This window comes from Ambystoma mexicanum, chromosome 6q, assembly GCF_040938575.1.
Source record: "Ambystoma mexicanum isolate Mex_15411 chromosome 6q, UKY_AmexF1_1, whole genome shotgun sequence".
Taxonomy (NCBI): domain Eukaryota; kingdom Metazoa; phylum Chordata; class Amphibia; order Caudata; family Ambystomatidae; genus Ambystoma; species Ambystoma mexicanum.
The window spans coordinates 1,378,853,921-1,378,866,367 of NC_090937.1; the positions used below are offsets into that span (position 1 = coordinate 1,378,853,921).

General features: G+C 49.3%; 1 protein-coding gene across 1 annotated transcript in view; it reads left to right on the forward strand.

Annotated features, from left to right (window-relative positions):
* Nucleotides 1–12,447, forward strand: part of SH3TC1 (SH3 domain and tetratricopeptide repeats 1) — a 493,452-nt gene that overhangs the window by 437,933 nt on the left and 43,072 nt on the right. The window contains exon 17 of the mRNA XM_069632025.1: nt 8,733–8,929. Within this exon, the coding sequence (XP_069488126.1) occupies nt 8,733–8,929 (197 nt within the window). The remainder of the gene's footprint in view (nt 1–8,732; nt 8,930–12,447) is intronic.

Genomic DNA, 12,447 nt, shown 5'->3' on the forward strand with positions numbered 1-12,447 from the left:
TGCGTTCCCTCCATTTTCCGAGCTCCTGCCACCTTCCCATCCATTCCTTCTGCATCTTGTTGGTTCCGCTTTGTTCCTCTCCAATCGCCCCCAAGAGCAATGTCAAGTTCTTTGCGAAGACCATGTAACATTTCGAAAAACAATGTAAACTCAATGGTCCATACTCAGCGATTGTAACCCGCTGATAGTGTTTAACCATAAACAAATAACTGCGTTCAGCAGCCGCTTTCCAATCGCGGCGCTCGAGCGCCCCCGCACCGTTTTGGCCTGTCCAGGCCTTCATGTGCAAGTTTTTGTGGTGCCATCAACGGACCAGCACCTAACAGTTTGTGGGGCACCCAGGACCTCCTCCCGTCGATACGCTAAATCTCTATTCGCTATGAAAGTATGTAGCCAATCCTTACCATATCTCTCTTGTGGCTTTTCTGGTTGGCAGGCTCCCCCCTTTTTTTCGTGTTTGCTGCAGACCAGTGCCACTTAGGTGACTCGTTCTTCCCCTTGGTCTAGGTTGTTGTGTTCCATGCACATTGTGGCCGCTAGAGGTGTTTCTAGGAAGACTAGTCACCCTTTGTAGATCACTTTGAATCTCGATGGATACAGGAGTATTTATTTAAGGTGTAGTTGTCTCAACCTTGCTTTAACTGGCACGAAGGAATTCCCTGCCCGCTGAACTGCAGGCGTGTAGTCCGGATGTATGGTTATGTTGGAGTTATCTCGATGGATCTCCCCTCTTTTTCTGAGAAGCTCAGGATAGCCTCTCTATCTCGAAAGTTGAGTATTTTTGCTATCGTGGGGCCGGGGTAGGAGCCAGGTGGCGGTTTCTTTTGCAATGACCTGTGGGCCCTTTTTACCACTAATCCCTGGGAAAGACTGCCTGCCCCGATTTCCTGCAGGATCATGTTCTCTACAACATTGGTGGTACCACTTTAGAATTGTATATATTTATCATTGTTGATTTCCGAGTACAAAGTGCGTTATTGTGATTGTGTACATACCTTTGAATATTAATTATATAAAGACTGTGTTTTCAGAAATACAGTGTGCGGACATTCCTTTGTGGGGGTTCGGGGACTACACTGTACTTAAGAACCAGCCTGCATCACCTCCTTGATTGCTCGACTACGTTACCAATAATAGAGAATCTTGGCTGGGGTTCGAGCCTTCCATTCCTTCCGGTATACCTAGCAGGCGGACGTTGTTGCGTCGAGCGCGGCCCTCCGCGTCTTCAGCTCTGGTTTCAAGGGCTTCATTTCTTTTTTCTACCTCCTATAGCCTCTTCTCCAGGCCATTCACAGTGTCCATTGTTTCTTTCAAGTCCTTCTCTGTGTTCGGGACCCTTTCCGTGAGGTTGTGAATATCTTGCCTCATTAGTTGCACGTCTGATTTAACTTCTTCAATGTTTGTGTCTATGAAGGTTTTCAGGGCTGCAATTGCATCTAACACCTGGCTGTTTGTGGACCCGGTTTCAGTGTCTAGCTGGGCTGGCTGTGTCGCAGTTTCAACGTGTGGCTGCCCTATGGGCGTGGCTGCATTGAAGGAGTTCATGGTTGTGGCTTTCCCTTTGTTCTTTCCTTTATACAGTGACATGCTTGAGTTGGGGTTCCTTAGCTTCAGTCCAGCGCTTCGTGTGCCCCTTGCGCTGGGTGGTAAACGCAATTATTTATTGCGCTATAGACCCGGTTCATTGCTGCGCTACTATTGTGTGTGAGTCTACGATGCTACTCCTGCGGGTTTGCTGCCGGGTCTCTCCGTGTGCTGCACTTTCTCAGTGGTGGGGGGGCAATATTTGTTGTTTGTTTGGTAGTATTCTGTGTTTACTTGTCCAAGTGGGCTGGACCTCACTGTGGCCCCTATTGTCCTGTGCCCCAAGCCCCCGTAGTGGTTCTATCTGGCTGGCTCACTGGTTCAGCTGCCGAGTTGTTTTTTTGTACGTGTTCCCACTTGATCTTCACAATTGACCTTGCTTAATGCAAGTCTCACAGGTTCACTTTCTTTTGGCCAGGCACTGTAGCTTTGTGCCTACCTTCTGCATGCAGTCCATTGGGGCGAGCGCCCTCCAGCTCCTGATGTTTCTGGTTCTTGTGGTGCAGCCTCAGCTATTGTGGCGCAGAGTGCCGTTGCAGTCCCAGCTCCCTACTCATTAAGGTAATATTTTGGTGCCTTGGTTCTGCATTTAATGGTGCCCCCCACGTCGCTCCCAGCGGGCTACGTTGTCTGTGCCCTCCGGTTCTATTCCCCGCGTTCCAATCTGTAGTGGGCAGGATCTCATTGTGGCCCCGGTTGTCCTTCGCCCCAAACCCCCGTTATAGTTCTATCTGGCTGGCTCACTGGTTCAGCTGCCGAGTTGTTTTTGAGTGTGCTCCCACTTGATCTTCCCAATTGACCTTCCTTAATGCAGGTCTCACAGGTTCATTTTCTTTTGGCCAGGCAATACAGCTTTGTGCCTACCTCTTGCGTCTGGTCCCTTGGGGCGAGCGCCCTCCAGCTCCTGGTGTTTCTGGGTCTTGTGGTATAGCCTCAGCTATTGTGGCGCAGAGTGCCATTGCAGTCACAGCTCCCTACTCGTTGTGCTGATCTTTTGGTGCCTTGGTTCTGCAGTTCATGTTGCCCCCACTTCGCTCGCAGCGGGGCACGCCACCCGTGTCCTCCGGTGTTATTCCCCACGTTCCAATCTGTAGTGCGCAACAGGTCTTGTGGCGTGTTTCAGCGTACCACTCCCGAGTGGAGTGGATCTCAGCTGGTTTATGGATTGTGCTGTGCATAGCTTGCATCCAGCATGGGGTCTGGGAGCTTGGCTCGCACCTTTCCCGCTATGAGGGCTGCCAGTGTTTGATATACCTCCCCGGGTGCTTCAGTCTCCTTGGATTTTTCTGCCCGCTATGGGCCCCTTGTGTTGTTGCTCTCACTCTCTGCCTCCTTTGCAGTCTTCTCTCTGGGTCGATGTTCCAGCCGCTGCGTCTCCGCTCGTTGTTGCTTTTCCTGTCTACCAGCTCCCGTGATCCCAGTCTCCCCTGGTCCTCACCTCACTGGAGCTAGCGGTGCTGTTTATAAGTCGCTGTCCTTCCGAGACGGATTGCTTTCTGTTAGACCTGGTGCTGCATCTATCGCGTGCGACCTCGCCTCTATCCTCTTTTCATCCAGGGTCGCCGTGTCTCTTGTTTCAGGCCCCTCCCTCATCTGGTCCGGTGCCCGCCATCTTGGGAGCGGGGGGGCTTCAGTTCAGAGTGTCCGTTTTCGCTCTGTAATGTACCGATTTTTGTCGGAATTGCGAGGAGGGTACTCAGAATCGCTCACTCTCTTCTCCGGTATGGTCGTTAGTTGGCACTTTGAAGTAAAGGCTTTGCATACAAGGATATTAGCAGGATCTTGACAGGAGTTTCAGTCCAGCACACCCTCACTCCATGAGCTCAGGCCACGCCCCCCTCCATGTTTGCATCCATTAACAAATTATGAACATGCATCAATGAGTTCCATTGCAGGATCGTTTGGCTAGTTCCAGGCATCTGGTCCTGGATAACCTTGTTTAAATTTGACTCACTGGTCACATTACTCCAGGAAAAGTGTCCACACTTAGAAAAATAATCTAGACAAACTCATTCTCAGTGTGAAAATATAGCCATGGGAATGGCAGATGGGGCGCAGGTGCAAGTGGATCTAGGTCACTTGGCCTAAACCCCGCCCACCTGGTGCCTTCCTGCCTGCCGCTCTTTTTCGCCACTTAGCAAGCCCCGCCCAACTGGTGCCTTCCTGCTTGCTGCTCTTTTTCACCACTTAGCAAGCCCCGCCCACCTGGTGCCTTCCTGCCTGCCTATCTTTTTCACCACTTAGCAAGCCCGGCTGAACTGGTGCCTTCCTGCTTGCTGCTCTTTTTCACCACTTAGCAAGCCCCACCCATCTGGTGCCTTCCTGCCTGCCGCTCGTTTTCGCCACTTAGCAAGCCCCGCCCAACTGGTGCCTTCCTGCTTGCTGCTCTTTTTCACCACTTAGCAAGCCATGCCCACCTGGTGCCTTCCTGCTTACCGCTCTGTTTCCCTACTTAAGTAGCCCTCCAGCTTTTTTTCCTTTGCAGATGGGGAGCAGGTGCAAGTGGGTCTAGGTCACCTGGCATAAGCCCCGCCCACCTGGTGCCTTCCTGCCTGCTTCTCTTTTTCACCACTTAGCAAGCCCCGCCCACCTGGTGCCTTCCTTCACCATCACCGTCTTGTGCTACCGGTGACCATTATCCCTTACCGCCTTATTACGAGTTCCCTTTGTGGGACCCGACTTTAACGGCTGGTTTTACCAGCCGTTAAATTAGGGTGCCGCAAAGGGACCTTGGTGCTAATTATGGTACTGCAATTTGAGGTGCCGTAATTAGCGCCTTTCCCATTCCCATTATGCCCTACGGGGGGCAAAAATGGAAATGGGGAAGGGCCTTGGTGAATGGGGAATTACCGCCCCCACTCACCTTGGAGTAGGGCGGTAATTCCGCCATCCACCAAGGCAGACACAGTAAAATACAGGCGGCAACCATGGCGCTAATGGCGCCATGGTTACGGCCTACCGTGTAATGAGGCCCGGTCTGTATGTCATTAAAGTGGCCTACCTTGGCTCCATTAAATGCCTCACATAGGTGAGTGTGTGTGTGGTGATATGATATGATAAGGCATTTATAACGAGCCTATACACAAGTGTTTCTAGGCGCGATGAGGCAAGGAAGGGGGAACAGAGGGAAGACAGACACCGATCATACTAGGCCAGGTGTCATTCAGATCGCCCAAGTGCATCGGAAGGGGGAAATGGGAAAGTGCGGGGGTACGGTGAGGGGACCGTGCAGTACATGCGATATTAGCATAAATACGCAATAAATAAAATACAGCTACAGCCAGCAGGTGGCAAGTGCAGGGGTAAGTGCAGACATCGGGTGTCATGTGCTGGGAGTAGGACTATAGGGATACAGAAACAGTCTCAAGGTCAGGGGTTGCCAGGAAGGCAGTGCAGGAGTGCGACTGGCAGGGGAGGGGACCTGGGCCCGAGATCAGAGGGTGGCCAGGTAAATAGTGCAATTTCAGACAGGAAGTCAGCAGGGGAGAGGAGGAGAGAAAGCAGAAGCAAAGAGAAAGGTTTTGAGGTGCTTCCGGGAACTGGAGATGATTCTCCTCAAGTATCAGGGAGGCAGGGAGGCTGTTCCAGAGGGAGGCCCCAGCCGAAGAAACAGATCTACCACCAACTTGTTGCTTGGAGAAGCGACTGACCCTGATGGAGTTGGAGACGGATGAGCGAAAAGCTCGAGAAAGCAGGTATTTAGAAAGAGAGAGTTGAAAGTATTGAGGCCCCTGGCCCCAGAAGGTCTTGTGGACAATGCAGAGGTTTTTGAACTTAATCCTCGCAGCCACTGGGAGCCAATGGAGAGATTTCAGTCCTGGAGAGATACGATCCCTGAGCTTGAGGCCAAGGACAAGTCTTGCAGTCCTGTTCCGGATAAGTTGCAGAGGGCAGAGAGTAGAAGCAGGCAGATTTAGAAAGAGGCTGTTGCAATAGTCTAGCCTAGAGAGAACCAGCGCTCTGGAGACAGTGAGCTTCTGGAGGAAGGAGAGGAAGGGAAGAATACCTCTGAGGAGGTGCAGCTGGTAGTGTGACTTCTTACAGACGTCTGAGATGTGAGGAGAGAAGGAGAGTGTGGAGTCGAAGATGACCCTGGGGTTTTTGGCTTCACAGGTGGGAGCTGGGGGAGAGCCAAGAGAGGCCAGCCAGAGAGTGACAGGAAAGGAGGGAGCGGGTGTGCAGATGAGGAGAATCTCAGTCTTACTGGCATAAAGGCAGAGATCATTGGCGGCACACCACTCCTGAATGGCGGACAGATAGTCAGAGATGAGAGAGGGAGAAGAGGTGGCTGAGGGTAGCCTGAAAATGAGCTCAGTGTCATCCGCATTGCACTGGAAGTTGGGGCAGAGCGCAGCAATGCGGTGGGCAAGAAGTGCCAGGTATAGGTTGAACAGCCAGGGACAGAGGTTAGACCCCTGGGGAACACCACAGGTAGAGATAGAGATAGAGGAGAGGAAGGACCCAAGTTGAACCTGGGAGGGTCGATCAAAGAGGAAAGAAATCAGCCACGCCAGGACCTGACCAGTTATACCCAGGTTATCACAGAGCAGGATGGCATGGTTGACAGTGTCAAAGGCAGAAGAGAGATCAAGTAACATGAGGACACAAGGGGTGTTGGAATCAAGGTTGGAAAGCAGGTCTTCACGGATGTTCAGGAGAGCAGTTTCCGTGCTCTGGCAGCTCTGAAGCCAGACTGATGATCATGGAGACAACCAACAGTTACAGTGTGTAGATTGAGCTGGGAGATGGCCAGCTTTTCCAAGAGTTTGCCAGGGAAAGGGGTGATGGAGATTGGGCGATAGTTGGCAGGACGGGTCGGCAGGGGATTTCTTAAGAAGAGGGTGCACAAGGGAGTGCTTCAGGGGGGAAGGGAAGACTCCAGTGGCAAAAGAGTGGTTGCAGAAGTTGGCCAGAGCATGAGCCAGGGAATCAATGTGGTCATTGATGGTTTTGGAGGAACAGGGAGGAATCTGTTTTGACAAGACTTTCATAGATCGGACTTGTCTAGAAACCTCGTCAGGGGAGAACAGGGGAAAGGCACTGAAGGAGGGGCAAGGGGGGGCCAAAGAAGGGCCAGAGGAGGAGCAGAGAGTAGAGGGAAGAAGGGGAGAGGAGGAAAGGGAGGACAGGTTTTCCTGAGTTTTAGAGATAAAATGAGAAGCCAGTGCTCTGCAGAGGGCCTGGGAAGTGACAGGAGAGGTAGCAACTGCGGCTGAATAAGTTGGGGGCTGGGTGGGGGCGATATTATAATTTCCAATCCTGTCTGATCAGTGTTTGAGATTGTATGAAAAGATGGTTCGAAAACATGCTAGCCCAAAGGCAGTTAATGAACATGATGGGTAGGACATGAGTTGGAGGTGAAGACACATTTGGCAGAGGGGATGCAATAGTCACGGGGTTCATTGTAAAGGGGTTGTCAAAATGCCATTTCGCCTTGAAGTTAAAGTAGCAGCAGCTGAAGCAGCAGATTAAAATACAAGCAGCCAATCCCTGTGGTTGGTACAGGAAGAAGCACAGATGAGTATGGTTTTTCAGTGACGGGCTAAAGATGGCCCTGTGTAAGTACAATAACTCCCAGAGTACCATAATTATTGTGGGGTTAGAGGTTGGAGCTTGAGCGAGATTGATGTGGCAGACCAATGCAGCATGAATGTGTCAGAGGAGAGTGAGAAGAAGAGAGGAAAGGAGGAAAGAAAGGGCAGAGATGGTGGAGCAGAACACGGAGGCTAAGAGGGTTCAGGGAGTGGGAGAAAGTGGAGGATGCAACAAAAAAGATGCTGAAGAAGACATGGACGAGGAGAGAAACCAAGAACGTATAGAGCGAGAAAGCTGATAGGAGAGGAGGTGCTGGAGAAGAATGAGGATCAGGGGGAACAAGAGGAGGGGGAGACACAGAAGGAGAGCGAGCGAATAGAGGAGGTTGTAGGAGATGAGGCGGTGCTGAAGCAAAACGTGGAGGAGATGAGGGATTTGGAGGAATGTATGAGGGTGGAGGTTGTGGAAAATTATCTATTAATGGGGGTTGTTGAACACAGTTGTATGGAGAGAAGGAAGGAGGTTGCAGGGGAGCACAAGGTACAGGAAAAGGGACAATCACTTCAGTTGGAGCAAAAGGGAAGAGAGGGGCAGACGAAGAGTCCTTAAGCAAGATGGAACTGCTCACCATTGTTTCCTTCAAGTACCTTAGAAACTTTTTTTGCAGTCTACCCTAAACCCTTAGTATGTTCACTTTGTAAAATATTACTCTTTGAATTATATTCTCTCTTCTTAGAGTAGTCTGTTTATCCCTCGGCCGCAAAACTCTCTCCTGCACGTTTTCCGGTAAAGTTTGATTTGTGTATACAAGATGTTTTGAAGGGCAGTGTACGTGTCACTCTTGGTGGCTAAAGCGGGGGCAGGAGGAGCTGTGTTTCTCCAGTTAGGTTTCCCAGGTAAATGAGGTGGAGGTATGTTTATTAAATCAGGGTGTTGCAGGAATGTACCTCCCCTGTGGTCTGACTGGGTCCTGGGTATCTTTCCTCTTGCTCCCTGCACACACTGATGGTAGTCCCATTTAGCTGCATAGGGTGCGTCTCCGCTGAACGAGGCAATTTGTCTCTCCAATATGATTCGGAGTAAGTTTTGGGGAGTGCTGGTTTGGTCTTGACTTGGTCTTGGCTTGTCTTGCCCCATGTCCCTGGCGAGCTAAGAAGGTGGTCCCATTGAAGTGCACAAGGGATGTTCAGATCACCTTGCTTTCAACCTTCACTGACCCACATGCCTGCAACCGTTGGGTCTCCAGTTGTTTTGGACTGTAAATCCCAGCAGCCCTAGTTAACTTTGTCAATGGTGAGGGGTCATGGCTGTGGTAGTCCAACATATCTGGAGAGCCACAAGTTGCAGACCTCTGGACTATGGGTAGGGAAATGAGGGTTTTGGGATATTGTCAGATTCCGGCTCTATAGCAATACATTGTGCCTATTTGTTGGTGATAGCAATAACGCTGCATCCTACTTACAGCAAGTGAATGTTTTTGCGAGTAACCAATGCATACATCTTGAACTATTTCTTCTGGTAAGAATGCATACCTTACTGATAGAAGTATGCCATGCCTTCAGCTTTGGAACAGTTCCTCAAGTGCATATTTGTCACGTTATTCTTTTTACCAGGATTCCAACTGAATGAACGCGTTGCATATCACCGACTCGCCTGTATATACCATCAGCTGGGTCAATGTGAACTTGCTGAGCATTACTACCTGAAAGCCCTCTCGCTCTGCCCCTCGGTGCTGGAATTCGATGAAGAAGCTGTCTATTACATGAAGGTGTACCTAATTCTGGGCGACATAACATTCAATGATCTGAAGGTGAGTGAAATATTCTATGACACTCCTATTCAGGACCCAAGATTCAGTGTCAACCTTCAGCTTTTCTTTAAGCTACACTGCACTGACATGTATGGGGCCTTCATAATATATTTATTTGTTATATGTCACTCATGTACAGATTTTACCCTATGCACTCTATAAATTACAAAGGCAGTAAAATAAACTAGGAAGCAGAATACAAGTGAAATGTGGCACTAGTGCTTGGTGAACTACAATCCGGAAAAGCGTTATAGAGCAGCCAGGTGTTTGATTAGTTGTTATTTATATGCCTCAGTGTTTAAATAAAATAGATGTTCACAGAGAGAGAGCATACCACCATCTAAACAAGAGGGGGGATAATATAGACAGGGGCCGGGTCGAACTGGGGCATAACATTGTCTCGGGCACCAATGAAAAAGTGTCCCACAGTTGCAAATGGCAATTCATTCCTTTTGTGACAGACTGTTTGAATAGGACCCAAGGGTGAGTTTTTTGATAAAATGTGATGAAAATTGTGCATTTTAAAGAATATTTGTTCAGCAACACTGGTCAAAACTACTAGATGCATTGGGAAGTAACTCATCAAACTGGCCCATTTTTACCACAAAACTGACCCACTTTGACCAACTAAAACAGCCCACACTAGCATTGTCGGTTTTTGATTCGTGTGTTTCCTTATTGGCCAGCCCAAGCCTGGACAGGGGCACAGAAGAAGAACTTGAGATGCAAAATGAAGAGTACACAGAGGTTGATATCACATGATATGGCATTTATAACGCACCTGTGCGCAAGTGTTTCTCGGTGCCACAATACAAGGGAGGGAAGACAGATCGGATCGTGCAAGTGTGACAACGAGAAGTGCAGGGGGGAAGGAAGAGTGGGAAAGTGCAAGGGAGAGGGTGGGGGGGAAGTGTGATAAGGGCTGCACGGCTCTGAGTAAGTGCAGCCAGGGCAGAGTGGCTCTTGGTAAGGGCCTGACTATAAGTACCTTGTGTCTTCAGCCAGACTCATCTACAACTCGCAAGTTCCTGTCCAAGTGCAGCGATAAGAAGGCCGGGGACCTTCACTTCCGGCAGTCTGGTTCCTCCATGAATCAGGCTCAGTATGCACAAAATACTTTATGGGGATAATAAGTACACAACATAAATAGAATGAAAAGGTATATTTATTGGGCCATTATTGTTTTCCTAGATAGCCTAAGGTATGATGATTTATTAATTGGTTTTAGTTTAATGTTCCATGCAGTGGCAAGCAGGGCTGATTCAGCTTGTAAGGTTTCAGAGGTCGGAGAAGATGAGGACCCACAAATGGTCTAACAATAACTCTTATGGCAGGGCTTCACAAGGGGATGACTATGGCAAGAAGAGCAATTTACGAACACACAATATGCTATAATACAGGGCTCAGTTAAAATGCATATAAATGGTCACCAGGGAATACATAATAAATTCCCTCCCAGGAAGTCTGGTAATGTTAAGTTATATAGAGCAACACTAGAGTCAAACTGAGGTGTTGAACAGTACACTGCAAAGTGAGCCAATTCAATTGCACAAGGTCACATACTTTGATTAAGTTTTGAAGCCGGGATTTGAACCCAGTCTGCAGCTAGAAAATTGATGACAACTTCCCAGATCGAGCTGTAAAATAACTTAAGAGAAGAGTTTAGTCATAGCTCAGTTGGTGTTTATGTGCTAGCAAGAAGGCTTGTGGTGACAGTCTCTGGGGGACTTGTGTGAACAGTGGCCCTCATTACGACCCTGGCGGATTTTTTCCGCCATCGACGGACTTTTCCGCCATGGCGTAAAGTCCGTTTACGCCATGGCGGATGGCGGACTTACCGCCCCATTCCGAGGTTGGCGGGGCGGTAAGTCCCCATTGACCCATTTACCCTTCCCCATTCCCATTTCGGCCCCATAGGGCTCAATGGGAGTGGGGAAGGCGTTAATTACGCCACCGTACATTACAGTGGCGTAATTAACACCAAGGTCCCATAGCGCCATGGATTTTTACGCCCGCAAAAAGCGGGCGTAAAAGTGACCATGGCGCTTTGGGAACTCGTAATTGGCGGTAAGGGGTCGGCGCAGCTAACGCTGGCGTAAACCCCTTACCGCCAGGGTCCTAATGAGGGCCAGTGTAAGGTGGAAGGAGCTCTTAGCCAAGGGGAAATCTATTGGGAAGGACCAGCAAGGGAGAATGACTGGGCATTTAACATAATAATGTAATCTTCAAATAAATCGTCAGCCTGTCCAATTGAGCATGTAAGTTTGTGGTTGCATTGTGATGAATTGACTTCTGCCCGGCAGGAGTACAAAGGTGAGTAGAGGCTAAAACACCCACACACTTGTGCGGTATAATTATAAAGGTAAAACAGGCACATTTAAAAGATATACCTCCTTTGCCTTTTGTGGTAATGTGGGCTATGGGAAGGATATGCTCTTAAGAGGGATGTGAATGTGATTTAGTAGCTACTTAAACAGCAAAGCGTAGTAGTTCAAAATAAAGAGACTGTCCAATCAAGGATCAATAAAAATAGATATACTTTAATGAAACACACCATCTTCTAAAATAACTAAATGGATAAACACTGCACAAAACTGTGATGCTGGGAATGCATCAGAGGGAGAGGGCCTCTGTATCCTTGTCCTTTACTGCCTTTTTATTGTGTGTTCTGTCATGTTTTCCGCGCAGGAGTTCATGTGGGACTCCTGGTGGTGCAGCTCTCTCTCTTTTGGTTTGGCAAACAGACCCATGGGATACCCTTAAGGCACCCATGGGTGGGGGTACAACCCTGTGCCCCTAGTGTATGTTTTTGGGCAACTGTGGGTGGCCCGCAGAGCAGGGTATGGGCTGGTGGCAGCTCCATGCAGAATTTCACGGGTGCGCTGGGTATCCTCCATTTTGGGACAAAATGGAGGATACCCAGGCCCTGCCATTGGAATCAGTTGATTCCTGTTGGAAAACAAGGTGGCCCCTGTTGCCTCTTGCTTTCTATTGCCAGTTACCTTGTTTTCCCAAAGTCTTGGGAAGCCCTGACTCTGTCCCTTCCCCCTGACTGGCTGTTGGGTGGAAGTTCTATATATGGTGTTATTGTGAAGTCCAGTCCAGACTGACTGGAGCCTTCCCAGTGACTGTATGTTGTGGGTACGCCCTGTGGGTGGGACCTAGGTGAATGGAGTGTGTGACCAATATGCACTTCTTGTTGTGGCTGTCTGGTTTCTGGTATGAGAGACAAAGACTGAGACAGCCCTGCGTGTGTAGTGTTGAATGGCTGGGTACTTGTCCCAATCCACATTCCTTGTTGTGAGTGTCTGAGAGGGAGGAGGATGGCCTGAATGCACTGTGTGCCTGGTTGGCTGACTGACTGCATGAATGCCCCTCTGTATGATTGGCTGCTGAGAGTGACCCAGCAGTGTGGATGAGAGACAAGATAGTATATCTGGGGACCTCTCACCACTGGAAATTGTTCAGAAGCTGTGTCTACACTTTAAAAGTAACTGGAACTGCTGATCCTCGACACC